The sequence below is a fragment of the Bos mutus genome, chromosome 6, assembly GCF_027580195.1.
Source record: "Bos mutus isolate GX-2022 chromosome 6, NWIPB_WYAK_1.1, whole genome shotgun sequence".
NCBI lineage: Eukaryota > Metazoa > Chordata > Mammalia > Artiodactyla > Bovidae > Bos > Bos mutus.
In genome coordinates, this window is record NC_091622.1 from 71,885,052 (window position 1) to 71,904,328 (window position 19,277).

The following is a 19,277-nucleotide window of genomic DNA, read 5'->3' on the forward strand; positions in this document are numbered from 1 at the left end:
ATACATGCAGCAGTCCACACCAGAATACTGGGAAAACAAATCTAACAACATATAAAAACAATTATACACCATGACAAGGTTGGATTTATTCCAGCAATACAAGAATATATTGAGTTCAGCATTCTGAAATCAATGTAGTACACCAAATAGAACAAAAAACCTTCTTCAAGAGATGAGGAATACCAGACCACCTTATCTGCCTCCTAAGAAATCTATATGCAGGTCAAGAAGCAACAGTTAGAACCAGACATGGAACAACAGACTGGTTCCAAATTGGGAAAGGAGTATGACAAGGTTGCACATTATCACCCTGCTTATTTAACTTATATGCAGAGTACATCATGCAGAATGCTGGGCTGAATGAAGCACAAGCTGGAATCAAGATTTCTGGGAGAAATATAAATAACTTCAAATATACAGATGATACCACCTAATGGCACAAAGTGAAGAGGATCTAAAGAGCCTCTTGATGAAAGTGAAAAAGGAGAGTGAAAATCTGGCCTAAAACTCAACATTCAAAAAACTAAGATCATGGCATCTAGTCCCATCACTTCATGGCAAATAGTTGGGGAAACAATGGAAACTGACACTTTCTTTTCTTGGGCTCCAAAATCACTGCAGATAGTGACTGCAGCCTTGAAAATAAAAGACACTTGCTCCTTGGAAGAAAAGCAATGACCAACCTAGACAGCATATCAAAAAGCAGAGACATTACTTTGCCAACAAAGGTCCATCTAGTCAAAGCTATGGTTTTTCCAGTAGTCATGTATGGATGTGAGAACTAGACTATAAAGAAAGCTGAACACTGAAGAATTGATGTTTTTGAACTGTGATGTTGGAGAAGACCCTTGAGAGTCCCTTGGACTAAATGGAGATCAAACCAGTCAATCCTAAAGAAAACCAGTCCTGGGTGTTCATTGGAAGGACTGATGCTGAAGCTGAAACTCCAATACTTTGGCCACCTGATGGGAGGAACTGCCTCATTGGAAAAGATCCTGATGCTAGGAAAGATTAAAGGTAGGAGGAGAAGGGGACGACAGAAGATGAGATGGTTGGATGGCATCACCGACTTGATGGACATGAGTTTGAGCAAGCTCCGGTAATGTACAGGGAGCCTGGCATGCTGCAGTCCATGGAGTCACAAAGAGTCCGACATGACTGAGCAACTGAACTGAACTGAACTGAGCATGATTACCTGAATAGACTCAAAAAAAAGAACTTAAAATTTAACACACATCATACTCAACAATGGAGAAGGCAATGGCACCCCACTCCAGTACTCTTGCCTGGAAAATCCCATGGATGGAGGAGCCTGGTAGGCTGCAGTCCATGGGGTCGCTAAGAGTTGGACACGACTGAGTGACTTCACTTTCACTTTTCACTTTCGTGCATTGGAGAAGGCAGTGGCAACCCACTCCAGTGTTCTTGCCTGGAGAATCCCAGGGACGGGGGAGCCTGGTGGGCTGCCGTCTCTGGGGTCACACAGAGTCGGACACGACTGAAGCGACTTAGCAGCAGCAGCAGCAGCATACTCAACAAACTAGGTATCAAAGTGAATTTCTTCAGCTTGATAAAGGGCATCTTCAAAAACCCACAGCTAACATTGTAATTAATGGTGAAAGACTGAATGCTTTTACCCTGAGATCAGGAGTAAGACAAGAACATCAGCTCTTACATTTTTATTCAACATTATGTGTGCGTGCTCAGTCACTAAGTTGTGTCTGACTCTTTTGCAACGCCATGGACTGTAGCCTGCTAGGACTCATCTGGCGCTGGGATTTACCAGGCAAGAATACTGGAGTGGGTTGCCATTTCCTACTCCAGGATATCTTCCCAATCTAGGGATTGAACCCGTGTTTCCTGCATTGGCAGGTGGGTTCTTTACCACTGAGCCACCAGAAAAGCTGCCATTCAACATGATACTACAGATGGAAGTCAGAGGAATGAGGCAAGAAAAAGAAAGGTTGGAAAGGAAGAAGTAAAACTCTCTGCTCATACATGACATGATCTTATATATAGAAAATCTCAGGAAACCCACATAAAAATATTAGTGTAGTCACCAAGTTGTGTTTGATGCACAATCCCATGGACTGCAGCCACCTCCTCTGTCCATGGGATTTCCCAGGCCAGAATACTGGAGTGGGTTGAATAAATGAATTCAAGGAGGCACAGAATCCAAGATCAATATACAAAAATCATACATGCAATGGAATAAGAATACATGCAATGGAATATTACTCAGCCTTGAAAAGGAAGGAAATTCTGACACATGGTACAACAGGGATGAACCTTGAGGATATTACGCTAAACTAAATACGCTAAACTAAATACGCTAAACTAAATATCCAATCACATACACATAATACTGTATGAATCCACTTATACACAGTACCAACTGCAGTCAAATTCATATACAGAAAGTAGGATGGTGATGGTGAAGGACCAGGTGGTGGGAAGAATGAGGAGTCATTTAGTGGATTTAGAGATCTGCAAGATGAAAATTGTTCTGGAGGTTGGTTTCACAACAAGGTGAATGCATTTAACACTACTGTATTATAAACTTTAAAAGGATTAAGATGGTAAATTTTACATTGTATGTATTTTACTATAATTAAAAATAAAAACAAAATACTTAGGAATAAACTTAACAAAAGAAGTATAATATATGTACACGGGAAATGACAAACACTGTTGAAAGAAAATTTAAACACATGGAAAGACATTCTTTGTTCATAGATTGGAAGTCTTGATTTTGTTATGATGACAATTTTCACCAAATTGATCTACAGATTCAGTTCAATACCTATTAAAATTCTAGCTATCTTTTTCGACCCCATGGACTGTAGGAGTCTATCATGCTCCTCTGTCCATGGGATATTCCAGGCAAGAGTACTGAAGTGGGTTGCCATTTCCTTCTTCAGAGGTTCTTCCTGACCCAGGGATTGAACCCGGCTCTCCCGAATTGTAGGCAGACACTTTACCATCTGAGCCACCAGGGAAGTCCTAGAAATTGACAAGGTGATTCTAAAATTCATATATAAATGCAAGAAACCTAGAGTAGTAAATAAACAGTCTTGAAAAAGAAGAGCAAAGTTGTAAGACTTACAGCTTCTGATTTGAAAACTTGCTGCTGCTGCTAAGTCCCTTCAGTCGTGTCCGACTCTGTGGGACCCCATAGACAGCAGCCCACCAGGCTTCCCCGTCCCTGGGATTCTCCAGTCAAGAACACTGGAGTGGGTTGCCACTGCCTTCTCCAATGCACGAAAGTGAAAAATGAAAGTGAAGTCTCTCAGTCGTATCCGACTCTTAGTGACCCCATGGACTGCAGCCTACCAGGCTCCTCCATCCATGGGGTTTTCCAGGCAAGAGTAATGGAGTGGGTTGCCATTGCCTTCTCCAAAAAGTTGCTAAAAATCTGCAATAATCAAAACAGTGTGTTACTGGCATAAAGATATAGATCAATGGAAAGGTCAAAAGACATAGAGATCAATGGAAAAGAATTGAGAGTCCAGAAATAAACCTTTATGTTTATGTCGATTGATTTTTGACAAGGATGCCAGGAAAATTTAATTGAAGACCAATAGTCGTTTAAACAAGTGGTGCTATGATAACTGACATTTTTTTTTAAAGTCACTCAGTCGTGTCTGACTCTTTGCAACCCCATGGACTATATACAGTCTGGAATTCTCTAGGCCAGAATACTGGAGTGGGTAGCCTTTCTCTTCTGCAGGGGATCTTCCTAACCCAGGGATTGAACCTGGGTCTCCTGCATTGCAGGTGGATTCTTTACTAGCTAAGCCACAAGGGAAATCCAAGAATATCGGAGTGGGTAGCTTATCCCTTCTCCAGGGGATCTTCCCAACCCAGGAATTGAACCAGGGTCTCCTTCATTCCAGAAGGATTCTTTACCAACTGAGCTCTCAGGGAAGCATGATATCTGGGCTTTTCATTCCTTGTATGTTTGGTGTGAAGTACAGGTCCAACTTCATTCTTTTGCAAATGACCCCTACGTCACACCAAGCATAAAAATTAATTCAAAATGAATCACAGACCTAAATATAAGAGCAAAAATTGTAAAACTCTTAGAACAAAACATAGGCATATATCTCTATAACTAAGCAGTGGCTTCTTAGATATGACCCCAGAAACACATGTGACAAAATAAATATAATAAATTGGACTTCATCCAAAGTAAAAACTTTCTTTGCATCAAAGGGCACTCTCAATGGAATGAGAAGAAAACTCATACATTGGGAGAAAATATTTGCAGATTGTATAAGGGACTAGTATTCAGAACATATATATAAATAATTCTTCAGTTCAGTTCAGTAGCTCAGTCATGTCTGACTCTTTGCGACCCCATGAATCGCAGCATGCCAGACTTCCCTGTCCATCACCAACTCCCGGAGTCTACTCAAACTCATGTCCATCGAGTCAGTGATGCCATCCAGCCATCTCATCCTCTGTCGTCCCCTTCTCCTCCTGCCCCTAATCCCTCCCAGTATCAGAGTCTTTTCCAATGAGTCAACTCTTCACATGAGGTGGCCAAAGTATTGGAGTTTCAGCTTTAGCATCAGTCCTTCCAATGAACACCCAGGACTAATCTCCTTTAGGATGGACTGGTAGGACCTCCTTGCAGTCCAAGGGACTCTCAAGAGTCTTCTCCAACACCACAGTTCGAAAGCATCAATTCTTCGGCACTCAGCTTTCTTCACAGTCCAACTCTCACATCCATACATGACTACTGGAAAAACCATAGCCTTGACTAGACGAACCTTTGTTGGCAAAGTAATGTCTCTGCTTTTTAATATGCTATCTAGGTTGGTCATAACTTTCTTTCCAAGGAGTAAAATTATACAAAAAAGACAACCCAATTTAAAAAATAGGCAAGGGACTTGAATAGACATTTCTCCAGAGAAAATATACAATAAACCAAAATGCACATGAGAAATGCTGAATATCATTAATCATCTTGGAAATGCACATGAAAACCATGAGATTGTACTTCACACCTCTAGAGTGTCAATAATAATTAATATATATAAAATAACTTGAATTGGAGAAATAGAAACCTTCATACATTGCTGGTGGGAAAGTAAAATGGTGAAGCTTGGGTGGAAAATAGTTTTCCAGGTCCTCAAAATGTTAAACGTAGAATTATCGTATGATCAGCAACGCTACTCCTAGGCACGCACCGAAGAGAATTGAAAACATGGTCACACAAGCACTTGTACGTGATTATTCACAGCAGCATTCCAAAGTAGCCAAAAAGTGGAAGCAACTCAAATGTTCATCAGTGGATGCATGAATAAACACAATACAGCAAGTCCATATAGTGTGATATGATTCAGCCTTAAAAGAAATGACAATTGATACATGATTTTTGAAAATATGCAGAGTAAACCACACATAATAAGCAACATATTTGTATGATTTCATTTATTTGAAATTTCTAGAATAGGCAAATCCATAGAGACAGAAAGTAGATTACTAGTTCTAGGGATGATAAATGGAGTAATGGGGAAGGACTGTTAATAGCTATGGGATTTCTCTTTAGAGCATTGAAAACATCCTGAATTTAGGTAGTGGTGATGATTGCACAATTTTGTGAATGTTCCAGAAAGCACTGAATTGTACATTTCAAAAGGGTAAATTCTATGATATGCTAACAATATTTCAGCTTTTAAATCTATCAGACTAATCCTAGAGGGCAATGGTATTTATTTGAGAAAAACTTTTTCCATACTGTGTTTGTAGGTTTGTTGCTTCACAGATCTGTGTTCTGGAAAAGGCATACATAGGGAAACCACTATGATAATCGCCTAGGTTGCTGGGAGTTATGGCCAGTACTCTCAGACTGCACTGCAGAGGAGCCTACCACAGAACGTTCTCAACAGTAACTGGAATTTTTATCTCAGGGTTTTAATATGAGGTTTTGGTAGACAGTAAAGTGTTTTTTAAACTGCAAGTCTCAACCCATCAGTGGATCATGAAACCAATTCCAATTATTTTTTTAATGAAATCAAATGAAATTTTTAAAAAAGCCTAGGGAAAGCATCGTTTCATGATCATTTAGTTTCAGATATGCAAATTTAATATATTATATTATAATATAAAATGTACTTGGTACTGTGGATCATAGTAAAACAACTTTGAGAAACACCAATCTAATAGAAAGAGCATGGATGATTTTGGGAAAAGATGCTCTGAGATAGAAACTATATATATATATATATATATATATATAATTGATTGGAGGTTATTTATAGCAATGAAGAATGGAGTTATGGTTCTTCCAGTGATTATAATATTTCATGTTCCATTTGCCTATAGACCCTTCAGTGATTACTTAATAAGAGATTCTCTTCAATTCTCTGATCCTTCTCCTCGGATATTACGACTCTCAATAGCCAAAGCCACAAATCCAAACTATGTTCCTCCAAAAAGTGTAAGTGGGTCTATGTGAAAGAAACAGTTCCTATAGACTTTGTAACCTGACTGTAACTATAATGTGCTTCCCTCTTATTTCTACGTGGGTATTTTTCTTTTCTTCCTGTTTATTTTCCCCTCTCATCAAATGAACTTTTCTATTTCCCCTGGGCTAATATATAAGTCAGGATTTGATGTGAGAAGCAGATTTCCAATGAGTATTATGTTTAATTAACCTTAAGAAATTATGGGAGCTGATGAGAAGTCTATGGAAGATTGTCATAGCAGCTGGGACTTGGGTCTGGTCATAAATCTAGGAGAAATAAGAGAGAGAAGAGGCAAAGCAGCAGTTCCCTAGAAAATGCTTCAGTGGCCATTTCAGATTCTTCAGTCTGGGAGAGTCTCGCCTCTTCAGACAAGGGAGGAAGGCTCAGGATACTCAAGGGTACCCAGCTTCACTGGAATGTACCCTTATGTTTCAACTCCAATTTTCAAGGTCCAATTCCTTCTCAATCATTGCCCTAACTTTAATATAGAAGATGATATGTTTGGGAATTAAATTTGCACTGAACTACACCTATTCACAGAAGTAGATTTTGAGTTTGGTTTTCAGTATTTTCAGTCCTGTGACCATAGGAGATAAGGATTTATTTTGGGTAAGTCACAAAAACTTTTCCAGTCTCTTAACTACACCTTCAAGTGGGAATTTAAAGCCCTGAGCTGATAATTATTTTCTCAATTTCTCCAGTGCACTTAGAGGCAATAAACCAACCCCATATACTTCTTTATTTCATTAAAAAGATTTCTGTCAGCAGCTGCTTGGTTACCCAAATGTTGCTTTCTGTTTGTCAGTGCATGCCATGGACTACTAGTGTCTTTTTTTTTTGACCCCTGGCAATAGGATCATTAATAACTTTAAATCTAATCTGCTCAGAGAACAAATTCCAGATAGTCTAGAACTAATATAGGTATACTTTGGAGATATTTTGGGTTCAGTTCTAGACCACCCCAATAATGCAAATATTGCAATAAGACAAGTCACATCAATATTTTTGTTTCCCAGAGCATATAAAAGTTATGTTTATACTACTGTAGTCTATTAAATATGCAATAGCATTATGTCTAAAAACCCAATGTATATACCTTCATTAAAAAATATTTTACTGCTAAAAATTCTTAACCATAATCTGAGCCTTCAGTGAGTCATAATCTTTTTGCAATATTAAAGTCAAAGATCACTGATCACAGATCAGCATAATATAACAGTAATGAAAAAGTTTGAAATGTTATGAGAATTACCCAAGTCTGACACACAGATTCAAATCACACACAGATGCTTTTGGGGGAATGGTGCCTATAAACTTGCTTGGTGCAGAGTTGCCACAATCCTTTAATTTAAAAAAAAATAAAGGACAGTATTTGCAAAGTAAAACAAAACACAGTATGCCTGAACAGAGGACGCATCCTTAAGTTCTGATCTGGTTGTCTGTTGCTTTATACCAAACCACACCTCAGAATCTGCCTGCAATGCAGGAGACCTGGGTTCAGTTCCTGAGTTAGGAAGATCACCTGGAGAAGGAAATGGCAACCCACTCCAGTATTCTTGCCTGGAAAATCCCATGGACAGAGGAGTCTGGCGGGCTACGGTCCACAGGGTCACAAGAGTCGGACACGACTGAGAAACTAACACACTAACACACACCCAAACATAGTGATGTAAAACAACAGTTATTTTGTTACGCTCAAAGATTCAAAATAAATTTTTTAAAATGTATTTATTTGTGGCTGTGCTGGGTCTTTGTTGCTGCTCAGGCTTTTTCTAGTTGCAGAGTTGTGTCCTACGTTGGCAGGCGGATTCTTTACCCCTAAGTCACCAGGGAAGCCCACTCTCCTCAAGGATGTTATGAGTCAGCAGCTCTGACAGGGAAGCAGGTATGACTTGTCTCTGCTCCATGATGTCTGGAGCCTCAACTGGGAGATTTCTAACGGCTTGGGTGTCTCAAATGGTAGGCAGCTGAAATCAACTGAAAGCTCCATACCTGCCTTGCTTGGCCTACGGTATTAACAAAATACCGGAGACTGGGTGGCTTAAACAACAGACATTTCTTTCTCACAATTCTGGAAGCTGAGTAATCCAAGATCAAGGTGCCCTTAGATTCTTTTCTTAATGAGGACCCTCTTCTTGGTTGTAACAGCCATCATCCAGATATGTGTCCCATGACCTATGCTTTGTATGTAAACAGAGAGAGTTCTGATCTCCCTCCCTTTTCTCATAAGCACACCAATCTCTTTATGGAGGTTCCACCCTCACGACCTTATCTAAACCTAATTATCAAAGGCCCCACCTCTAGTGCCATTGCATTGGGGGTTAGGATTTTAACATAGGAATTTGGCTGGAGGTTGGAGGGGTGTTGAGGGGGTGGATATAAACATTCAGTCCATTGTTGTTATTCAGTCGCTAAGTCATGTCTAGCTCTTTGCGACCCCATGGACTGCATTTAAACAGGCACCTCTGTCCTCCACTATCTCCTGGAGTTTGCTCAGATTCATGTCCATTGAGTCAGTGATGCTATCTGACCATCACATCCTCTACTGCACCCTTCTCCTTTTGCCTTCAGTCTTTCCCAGCATCAGGATCTTTTCCAATGAGTCGGCTCTTTGCATGAGGTGGCCAAAGTATTTAGAACTTCAGCATCAGTCCTTTCAGTGAATATTCAGAGTTGATTTCCTTTGACTTGTTTGATCTCCTTGAAGTCCAAGGGACTCTCGAGTCTTCTCCAGCACAATTTGAAAGCATCAATGCTTCAGCACTCAACCTTGTTTATGGTCCAGCTCTCACAGCCATATATGACTACTGGAAAAACCATAGCTTTGAATAGATGGACCTTTGTTAGCAAAGTAATGTCTCTGCTTTTTGATATGCTGTCTAGATTTGTCATAACTTTTCTTCCAAGGAGCAAGTGCCTTTTAATTTCATGGCTACAGTCACCATCTGCAGTGATTGTGGAGCCCAAGAAAATGAAATGTGACATTGTTTCCACTTTTTTTCCATCTATTTGCCATGAAGTGATAGGACCAGATGCCATGATCTTCGTTTTTGAAATGTTTGCCTTTAAGCTATTTTTTTCACTCTCCTCTTTCACCTTCATCAAGAAGCTCTTTAGTTCCCCTTCACTTTCTCCCATTAGAGTGGTCTCATCTGCATATCTAAGGGTGTTGATATTTCTCCTAGCAATCTTGATTCCAGCTTGGGATTCATCCAGCCAGGCATTTCGCATGATATACCCTGTATAGAAGTTAAATAAGCAGGGTAACAATATACAGCCTTGTCATACTCCTTTCCCAATTTTGAAACAGTCAGTTGTTCCATGTCCAGTTCTTGATCCACATACAGGTTTCTCAGGAGACAGGTAACGTGGTCTGGTATTCCTATCTCTTGAAGAATTTTCCACAGTTTAATGTGATCCACACAGTCAAAGGCTTTAGTGTAGTCAATAAAGCAGATGTTTTTCTGGAACTCCCTTGCTTTCTCTATGAAATGATAGCTTGCAATTTGATCTCTGATTCAGTCCATTACAACAACTATTTGTATTGCCCCCAACTGGAATGACTTGAAGGTTAAACTTAGCTGGGACTATTTACAGGGTCACTTTTGTATGGCCTTCCTATGTGGCTTAGACCTCTCTCAGCATGACAGCTGTATTCTGAGAAGGAATATCCTAAATTGTAATGTTACAAGGGTGAGCCTTCCAGGAGAATCAGGTAGAAGCTCCATGTTTTTCTTATGATTTCACCTTGGAAGTCACATTATGTTTCTGCAGGCATACTCTGTTGATTGATAAACGTACAAGTCTGGCCAAATTCAAGGAGGCAGGGCCGCAACCCCACCTCTCCATGAGAGAAGTGGCAAAGAATTTATAGGCACTTAAGAAAAACACTTCCACACCCAGTGATGTGAGTCTTTTGGTATCCTTGAGCATGGTTTTTGTATGAAGAAAAAACTGTGCAAAGGTATGCTCTTAAGTAATTAATAGCCAATTTTTAAAATTTCAAATTAGAAAATCTATTTCTTAGACTTTTAAGTTTAGTTTGGTAGTTTTATTATTCTATTTATAATTCTAGCAGTTTTTGACAGTAACTTTTAAGAGTCCTAAGTAATATTTGATATACAAACTTAATTCATTCAAATAGTTTATATTTATACATGCTTACTTGCTCAGTCATATCTGACCCTTTGCAACCCCATGGACTGCAGCCCACCAAGCTCCTCTGTCCATGGAATTTTCCAGGTACGAATACTGGAATGGGTTGCCATTTCCTTCTCCAGGGGATCTTCCCGACCCAGGGATCGAACTTGCATCTCTTGTGTCTCCTGCACTGGCAGGCAGATTCTTTACCACTGCACCGCCTGGGAAGCCTAAATATATGAAATTTGATTTCTTTTTGGGTCACTTTATGTCAACCATCTACAGTAATAAAACCTCAAATATTAAATATTTATTTAAAAATGTAATACATTAAACTTATGAACACAGTGAATCTGAAGTTTTTTCTTTTTTTTTCCTGAATTTTTTAAATGTAAGAATTGATACTGGCCCAGGTTCTTGGACTATTTAATCAACAAATTGATAAGAGGCCAGATGAAAAATTGAGGCAAGGCTTCATCGGGACTTGTGCTGCAGCAAGGGGGAGGGAAAACAAGTAACAGGTGTCCTTGCTTGCTTCCTGAGAGGGGGGTGAGCTCCTCCCTTAAACAGGGTGAGGGTAGGGGCAGATGACGTTTCCCAGGTGGCTCGGTGGTAAAGAATCTGCCTGCCAGTGCAGGAGAGGCAGGTTTGATCCCTGGGTTGGAAAGATCCCCTGGAGGAGGAAACGGCAACCCACTCCAGTATCCTTGCCTGAAGAATCCCATGGACAGAGGAGCCTGGTGGGCTACAGACCATGGGACTGCAAAGAGTTAGACTCAACTGAGCGACTGAGCACAGAGGTAATGACAGGAAGGGTGGCTTAGGTGGTCTGCCAACTCCCTTGGTGGTGCTGTGTGCAGGGATCATGCATAGTATCCTGCTTTTGCTCCTGGTATCTCAAAGTGGCAGTTGAATTTTAGCCTTTTTGTATCTTCTACTTATTCATAATTTGCCCCGGCTGTGTACATAAGCAGTTCTTTTTAGTCCCCTTATACTTTCTTTGTATTCTGTTGCTCCAGCAGGCATTTGTCGAGGTGCAGGCACTGCAATAAAAGGTCCCAGGTCCCAGCCTGTTTCAGAATGACATAAAGTTAAGATTTCAACTGAATGTCATCCTTCTAAATCAGTTTACTCCATGATACACTGCAAATTGCAGTTGCAATGTTATCATTCTTACAGGCCAAATTCTCTTAAAACGTGTGCCTACTTTTATTTTAATATACACTTAGTTTTTGTTTCTAGTAATTTCAAATTTACTGACAATCTGCAAAAATTAAAGTCCATTTTCTTTGTCGTTCTCTCTCCTCTGTGTAGGGTGTGTGTGTATTTAATTTTTTCCCTGCATCACTTTTCAGTTCATATGTTTTTCTTTTTCGGCCACCCTGCACAGCTATTGGGATCTCAGTTCCCTGACCAGGGATCATACCTGGGCCACGGCACTGAAGGTGCCAAATCCTAACTAGATCATCAGAGAACTCCCTCCCTGAATCATTTTTGAAAGTTAGTTACAGACGTTGTATACCCCTTTCCCTCAGTGCTTTATTGTGTTTCCTAACAATAGGATATTATCTTTTAGAACTACAGTACTGTTACCAAGATCAGGAAATTTAACCCTGATATAGTACCACATCTATTCTACAGTCCCTGTTCAAATTTCATCAATTTTTGCACATACTTATTCTGAAGACAAAGTGTTATTTCTATGAGTTTTAGTTTCTTAGCTATTTGACAGTTAATTCTAAATCTTCTAAGAGTTTAAAAATAACACATGCCCACAAAAGAAGTCAAGTTACTATTACAAGTGTCTGAGGTTACTTGCCACCAGAGACTTCTGATGGATACACTGTAGGAAGTCCTTTTACCTCTATGAATGTCATACTAAGTCTCTTTTAATAGTAACTGTTAGGACTGTTGCTGTTCAGTTCTCCCCCATCTTTAGTTTAAAAGTTCCAAAACAGCTGAGTTTGAATCTATACAACCTAGTTTCAGAAGGATGGAAATTGATCCTTTTGGCTAAAATCATGGGTTACTACAATATTCTCATCTCTTCTGTTGAATTTACTGAGAAGTCTGGTCCAGCAATCAGATGCTACTTTGTAACTATGATCGAGACAGTATTTAGAGTTTGATGCTTATAAGTACTATTTTCTTTTTCTCCCCTAGATTGAAACCAAGATTTTGTCATCTACCCTGACTGCTATTGCAGCTCCTAGAATTGTAGACCTTGCCCATCCACGGATCAAGATAGAGGGTCTGTGCTTTGAAAGAGAAAGAAGTGAAAAGCCCATTCGTCCTGTAAGCCGTCACTACCTTGGCATCCTTCAGCTCACTTTCTGCTCTTTTCCAGGTGTTACTTTGCCTCTGTAGGGCATAGACCAAAGTCATTGGATACAAAAACTTTGAAAGAGTGGTCTGTGGCAGGAAGGAAGTTCTAGCTGCAAGATATGGAGAGAGGTTGAGGGTGAAGAGCATCATGGATTTGGGAGTCAATAAGAGCTGGGTTCAGGTTCCTGCCTCACTACTGCTAGTTCTATGATGTTGTGATAACCTTCTTGAGCCTTATTCATTCAATAAGGATTTGAATCTCTATTGCATGCCAGACACCATGCCCATGAACACAATGGAGGGAGACAAAAAAAAAAAAAAAAAGTAAACAGATAAGATGATGTCAAGTAGTGATAAGTGCTATGAAGAAAATGGGAAAGGAGTGACTATGGCTGAGGTTAGAGAACACGCTTCATGTGTATGGTAATCAGGGAAAGTCTCTCAAAGGAAGGACTATTTGAGCTGAATGAGAAGGGGTCAGCTAAGTGAATGAGAAGAGAATGTTCTAGTAAAGGGAAGAGCACATGCCAAAGTCCTAAAGTTGTGATGGCATTGTGAGCAAGGGGATTGTCAAGATAATAGTTCCCAGTTTCAGGACTGTTGTGACTTGTGATAATCAATAAGGCAGGTGTTTAGCACAGAGCCCAACACCTTCAGTGGTTTCCCTCATTCTTCCTCCCTGACACTCTCCTCCATTCATTGTAGTGGCTACTTGACTTCTAATCCCAACTGAGTTTTCAAAAAATACCTAATGATCATGTTGCTAAAGGAAATCAGACTAATTTCATCATTATAGGAATCTGAGCATTAGATGTGGAATTCTATTAGGAAATTCCCTAGAGAATCAATAAAACCTTGGGAGAGTGACTTGAGTTTGCTAAAATGACTTGTGACCTTTGGGCAAATCAAAACCTGATTCTCAGCTTTCTTAGTATGTGATTATAGCCATCTTTAATTGCTAGAATTGTCTGGGGAGTTAAAAAAAATCTTTTAAAAAAATGATTCCACTGTAGATGAGGCTTCCCAGGTGGCTCACTGGTAAAGATTCCACTTGCCAATGCAGGAGACGCAGGAGATGAGGGTTCAATCCCTGGGTCAGGAAGATCCCCTGGAGAAGGAAATGGCAAGCTACTCCAGTATTCTTGCCTGGAAAGTCCCACGGACAGAGTAGCCTGGTGGGCTGTAGTCCATGGGGTCACAAACAGTCAGACATGACTGAGCAACTGAGCACGCACTACTGCAGATAATCATACTCTTAAGAGAGAGAGAATAGTAGCTATATGTCATCTTTTCTATTTTACCAATAAAGCAACATAATAGAAAGGCCTCCTGGCAGATGTGGTTTCCAAAGTAAGACCAAAATGAGTCAAAGAGTCAGTCAGTCAACATATCTTTATTCAGCAATAATTATGTACCAGAATCTAGTCTGCTGCTGCTGCTGCTGCTAAGTCGCTTCAGTCGTGTCTGACTCTATGCGACCCCATAGACGGCAGCCCACCAGGCTCCCCCGTCCCTGGGATTCTCCAGGCAAGAACACTGGAGTGGGTTGCCATTTCCTTCTCCAATGCAGGAAAGTGAAAAGTGAAAGTGAAGTCACTCAGTCGTGTCTGACTCTTAGCGACCCCATGGACTGTAGCCTCCCAGGCTCCTCCACCAATGAGATTTTCCAGGCAAGAGTACTGGAGTGGGTTGCCATTGCCTTCTCCAAGAATCTAGTCTAGCTTTGGGCAAACAGGTATATCTCTCAAGCAGCTTATATTCTGGTGGGGAGAAGCAGACAATAAACACCCCAACAATAAAATAAATGAGCTAAGGCAGGTGTTGGTAAGTTCTGTGAAGAAGATTAAATAGGGTAATTAGAATGGCCAATATGCCTTGGATGGTCAGGGAAGAGCTTCTTGAGGATGTGATGTTTGAGTCTAGAGACTTGAATGATGAAGAGGAGGCATGACAAGAATGGGGAAAGAGAGTTTTGAGCAGAACTAGCAAGTGCAAAGGTCTTGAGATGGAAAGAGCTGGGCCAGAGGGGTCTATGTGGCTGGGGTCTTAGTGATCAAGGGAGAGATGGAAGGAAGGTGGGGTCATGGAGGATAGCAGGCAAACCATGTAGGGCCTTCTTGACCACAGTAAGGAGCCTAATTCTTAGAAAAATGGAAAGCTGCTGGAAGGTTTAAACCCTGAGAGTGACATGATTTGACTTGGGCCTTGGAAAGTACATCCCTCATCAAGTTATTATGGTGATTGCATGGGAATGATACAGGCAAATCACTGAGAACACTCTCTGGTTCATGGAATACACTTGTTAAAGTGCACCTTCTTGCCCTCAGTAACTGCTGTATGAAGGCTGGATTGTATGGGCAAGAAGGGAAACAGAGAGGCCAGTTAGAGAGTAATCAGGAGAGAAATAATGGTAACTCGATAAATGCTATACCTGGAAAGAGAGATGTGAAATTTTTGTGTCATTTTGTTTCCACTATAGATCTCCCACGCTGCCTTGCTGGCCCACCCCAGCCCTCGAATACTAGCTCTAGCTAAGGCCAAGCCTCTTCACAAAGATTATTTACCTCCCCGCGATGCCCTCTGGCCGGTATCTTATGCTGCTATCCATTCCAAGATATCTCCCAGAATTCAAGAACTAGCTAACCCAAATACAAGGTATTTCAATTAAAGGCTAAGATGGGACAGGAAAGCCTGGGGATACTAAGGAGAGGGAAAAGTTGATCTAGTAAGGTCAATGAAATGAATTGTAGGAAAACAATACATTTTTAGAATCATCTCATTTGTTACATTTATTGTGGCAAATCTATGGTCGTCTTACCATGAATTGTTGATAAGACTACAATTAAATAGTTAGTGGACTAGTATTGAGCTTCAGACCTAGGATAGAACTCTGTTATTATGGATATGGGATTATTTATCTATATTATTAAGGGAATAATCTATCTCTATTGTTGGGACTTCCCTGGTGGCTCAGGTGATAAAGAATGTGCCTGCAATGCAGGAGACCTGGGGTTGATCCCTGGGTCGGAAGGATCTCCTGGAGAAGGGAATAGCTACCCACTCCAGTATTCTTGCCTGGAGAATTCCATGGATAAAGGAGCCTGTTGGGCTATAGTCCATGGGGTGGCAATGAGTGGGACAGGACTGAACGACTAACACACATCTATACTTATATTGTTAAGGAAAACAAATTATAGAAAAGAAACATAATTGTTACAATTTCCTACATTGCAGGCAGATTCTTTATGGGCTAAGCCATGGGGGAAGCCCCACTTATATTATCTCAGAGGAGTACATAATAAGCTGGTAACAATGGTAACTTTGGGGGCCTAGGGAGCTAGGATGGGAGGAAGACTTATTTTTCCCTAAATAGACTTTTGTAATTTATCAACATTTTTGCATCATGTACATGTATGAACTATTAAAAATAAATCAGAAAACATATTAAAGAAAAACTTGCCTCTAATTCCTATTCATTTTCAGAAGACCTCTCAACTTGCCTGAACCTCAATTCATTTCGTTACCTTCAAGGGGTAATACTTGATCCCCTTTTTCTAGCACCATCAAGAAAGCATAATTGAAAACATTGTAGTAGTCTTGAGCTCAGGGAATAGGAAATATATTCAATCTTATATAATAAAATATTTTAAAATTTTGCAATAAGTTTTTCTTAAAAAAAAAAAAGTTAAACATCAAATGAAATGACACGCATTCTTTGTACACTGACAAAGGAAAGGGAAGAGTAAGATCAGGTACTCAAGATTCTATTCTGGTAGAAAAGTTCTTATTTGGTGGTTAAGGATGGAAACTTCAAAAAAACATAATTTCTTCAAGTTCACTGGTGAACTGTCTGGCTTTGTTTTAACACTGCCAAATTATTGAGGAATTTCCAGAATTTGCTTTCTATGGAAAGAGGAAAGGCTTTGGAATCTGACACAAATCTAGATTTGACCACAGGTCATTCTTACGACTTGCCTGAGCCTTCATCTCCTTATCTGTATAGTGGAGGTCAATGATACCTGTTTTATGAGATGCTTATGAAAATCAAAACGGGATAATAACACAGTGCCTGACATATAGTGGATGCCTGAGGAGTGTTAGTTCTCTTTCCCTTTCATCCTATTTCAAGTTGAATCTTTTTTTCCATTTCAGGACTCCTGTGCATATTGTATATTATGATCCAGAAGTCTTTAAAGTCAAGCCAGCTGCTTTGAAAACACAATGTTCTCCGAGGATCCAGGAGTTGGCAGAACCTATTACACGTTAAAAACAGAAAGCCACAGTTCCCTAGTCTGGTGCTGAGCGTTTGTAGTCCCCACCCCCTCAATACACACTGGACCGCTAAGGAACACCACTGCTGCTGTTACCTGCAATTGTGTCTTTACCAGGTCTGGGGACTCCAGCATGCTTTAGAGAGAAAACGAATGCCTGCCTTACTATCCTTACTTCTCTCCTCTTGCATGTCTTAGCGGTCTCATTGTTCTGACTGACCTGAAAAAACAAAACCTCCATATATTTGCTGGTTTTGCTTTTCTTTTCCCAGTGAGATCTCTGTTCTCCAGTAGCTGATCTCATCTCACTGTCTTCTCAAATAAATCCTGAAGACTGAAATCATTCTTTGTGTTACTTTTCCATTGCCCCCTCATTACTGAGAAGTAGCACTGAAAAACGGTGAAGCCTTTGTGGATAAGTCAAAATGCTTTCTATAATCTGTAGATGAAATTTAGGAAACAGGTTACTATATTTTTTTGAATGAGTAAATGAACATTTATTAAATATTTTTGTGACAAGTGCTATACTAGATACGTATCAGGAAATACAGTAACCTTGAGATAATTATTATCATCTTCAGTTTACAAGCAAGAACATTGAGATCCAGAGTTTATATGCCTATATTAAACTGCCATACAGTTATAAATCAAATTGCAACTTTCAGCTCCAAATTGAAGTATAATTTTATTTAAAATATAGTTATATATTAAAATCAAATTATTGATAAAGTTGGTAATTTCTGCTTACTCTGGATCAGAATTTTTTAACCTAGAGTCTGAAGACAGCCTTTGCAGGGTCCATAAATCTTCTATGAGTTCATGTACAATTGCATGTATGTCAGTTTGCTGGGAATAGCACCCATGTTTCTTTTTTTTTTTTTTTCCATGTTCCTTTATTTGGCTGTGCTGGGCCTTCTTGCTGCTTGTGGGCTTTCTCTAGCTGGAGCACTCAGGCTCTGTAATTGTGGTGTGTGGGCTTAGTCTCTCTGGCGGCACGTGAAATCTTCTCAGACTAGGGAATGAACCATGTCATCTGCATTGGTCGTTGGATTCTTTTATCACCAAACCACCAGAGAAGTCCACATCCATGGTTCTGATCATAGTCTGAAAATAATTCATGACCTGAAAAAGGTTATGAAGCAGTGTTCTAGATGATAGCTTTTCATTTCTCAAAATATTTGATTAAACCAGTAGACTTTATGTTTTACTACTATATATTTATCACCACAACTGGAAGCAGAAGGGAGCCTCGGGTAGCTTTTGTAGCTCAAAAGAGGATTGAGTCTTCTGGAGAATAAGGTGATGGAGTCTTTTGGGTCTTCTTGGGGTTGCTGCGGCAGAGTGTTTTGGTCTCCATTTTGCAGAAGCATAAATGTCATGCAGCCAATGGGGAAGGCAGTGCTGCTGCCCCGCTCCCCCCCGCCAAAAGAGTGCTGCCTCAGGTTTCCGTAGGAAATAGATTACTTTAAATGATTCCGTCCCCACCAGCCTCTTCCTTTTCTCATGCTCAGTGTCATTTATCATGAGTAACAGAAACTAGGCATTTGGTAAGCGCTATAATGCTTTGTCAAATTGCATCCACCCAGAATTTTTTTAATTTGTTTTATTGTCTCCGTGGATTAGTATTTTATGGAGTAAACTAACTTTTATGGCCCATCTAGATTTGCATGAATGAGCTTGTTTGGAAACCAGTTTTACAGATGATTGAGCTCTATCTCTAAAGCCTTTATGTTAAGCTAATAACTAGTGTCGTGGACAGGTAATACCATGTGGTAGTTTTGGTTGTTTTTTGTTTTAGTTTGATTTTGGGGGTTTTTGTTTGTGTTTGTTTTTTTAGATAGAAGGAAAAGAAAAAAAAGCTAGGTTTATTGGTTAAAATGAAATATGGGGAATTCCCTGGTGGTTCAGTGGCTAAGACTTCATGCTCCCAATGCAGGGGGCCTGGCTTCCATCCCTGGTCAGGGAACTAGATCCTACATGCGGCAACTAAAGAGTTTGGATGCCTCAGCGAAGATGGAAGATCCTTCATGCCACAACTAAGACCTGGCAGAGCCAAATAAAACGA

The 19,277-nt window shown here is 40.0% G+C and overlaps 1 protein-coding gene across 1 annotated transcript in view; it reads left to right on the forward strand.

The window, feature by feature from the left end:
- Window positions 1-17,526, forward strand: part of SPMAP2L (sperm microtubule associated protein 2 like) — a 41,591-nt gene extending 24,065 nt beyond the window's left edge. Inside the window, exons 6-9 of the mRNA XM_005899039.2 lie at window positions 6,334-6,448; window positions 12,780-12,911; window positions 15,421-15,596; window positions 17,094-17,526. Of these exons, the coding sequence (XP_005899101.2) occupies window positions 6,334-6,448; window positions 12,780-12,911; window positions 15,421-15,596; window positions 17,094-17,208 (538 nt within the window). The 3' untranslated portion in view covers window positions 17,209-17,526. The remainder of the gene's footprint in view (window positions 1-6,333; window positions 6,449-12,779; window positions 12,912-15,420; window positions 15,597-17,093) is intronic.
- The last annotated feature ends 1,751 nt before the right edge of the window (window positions 17,527-19,277 follow it).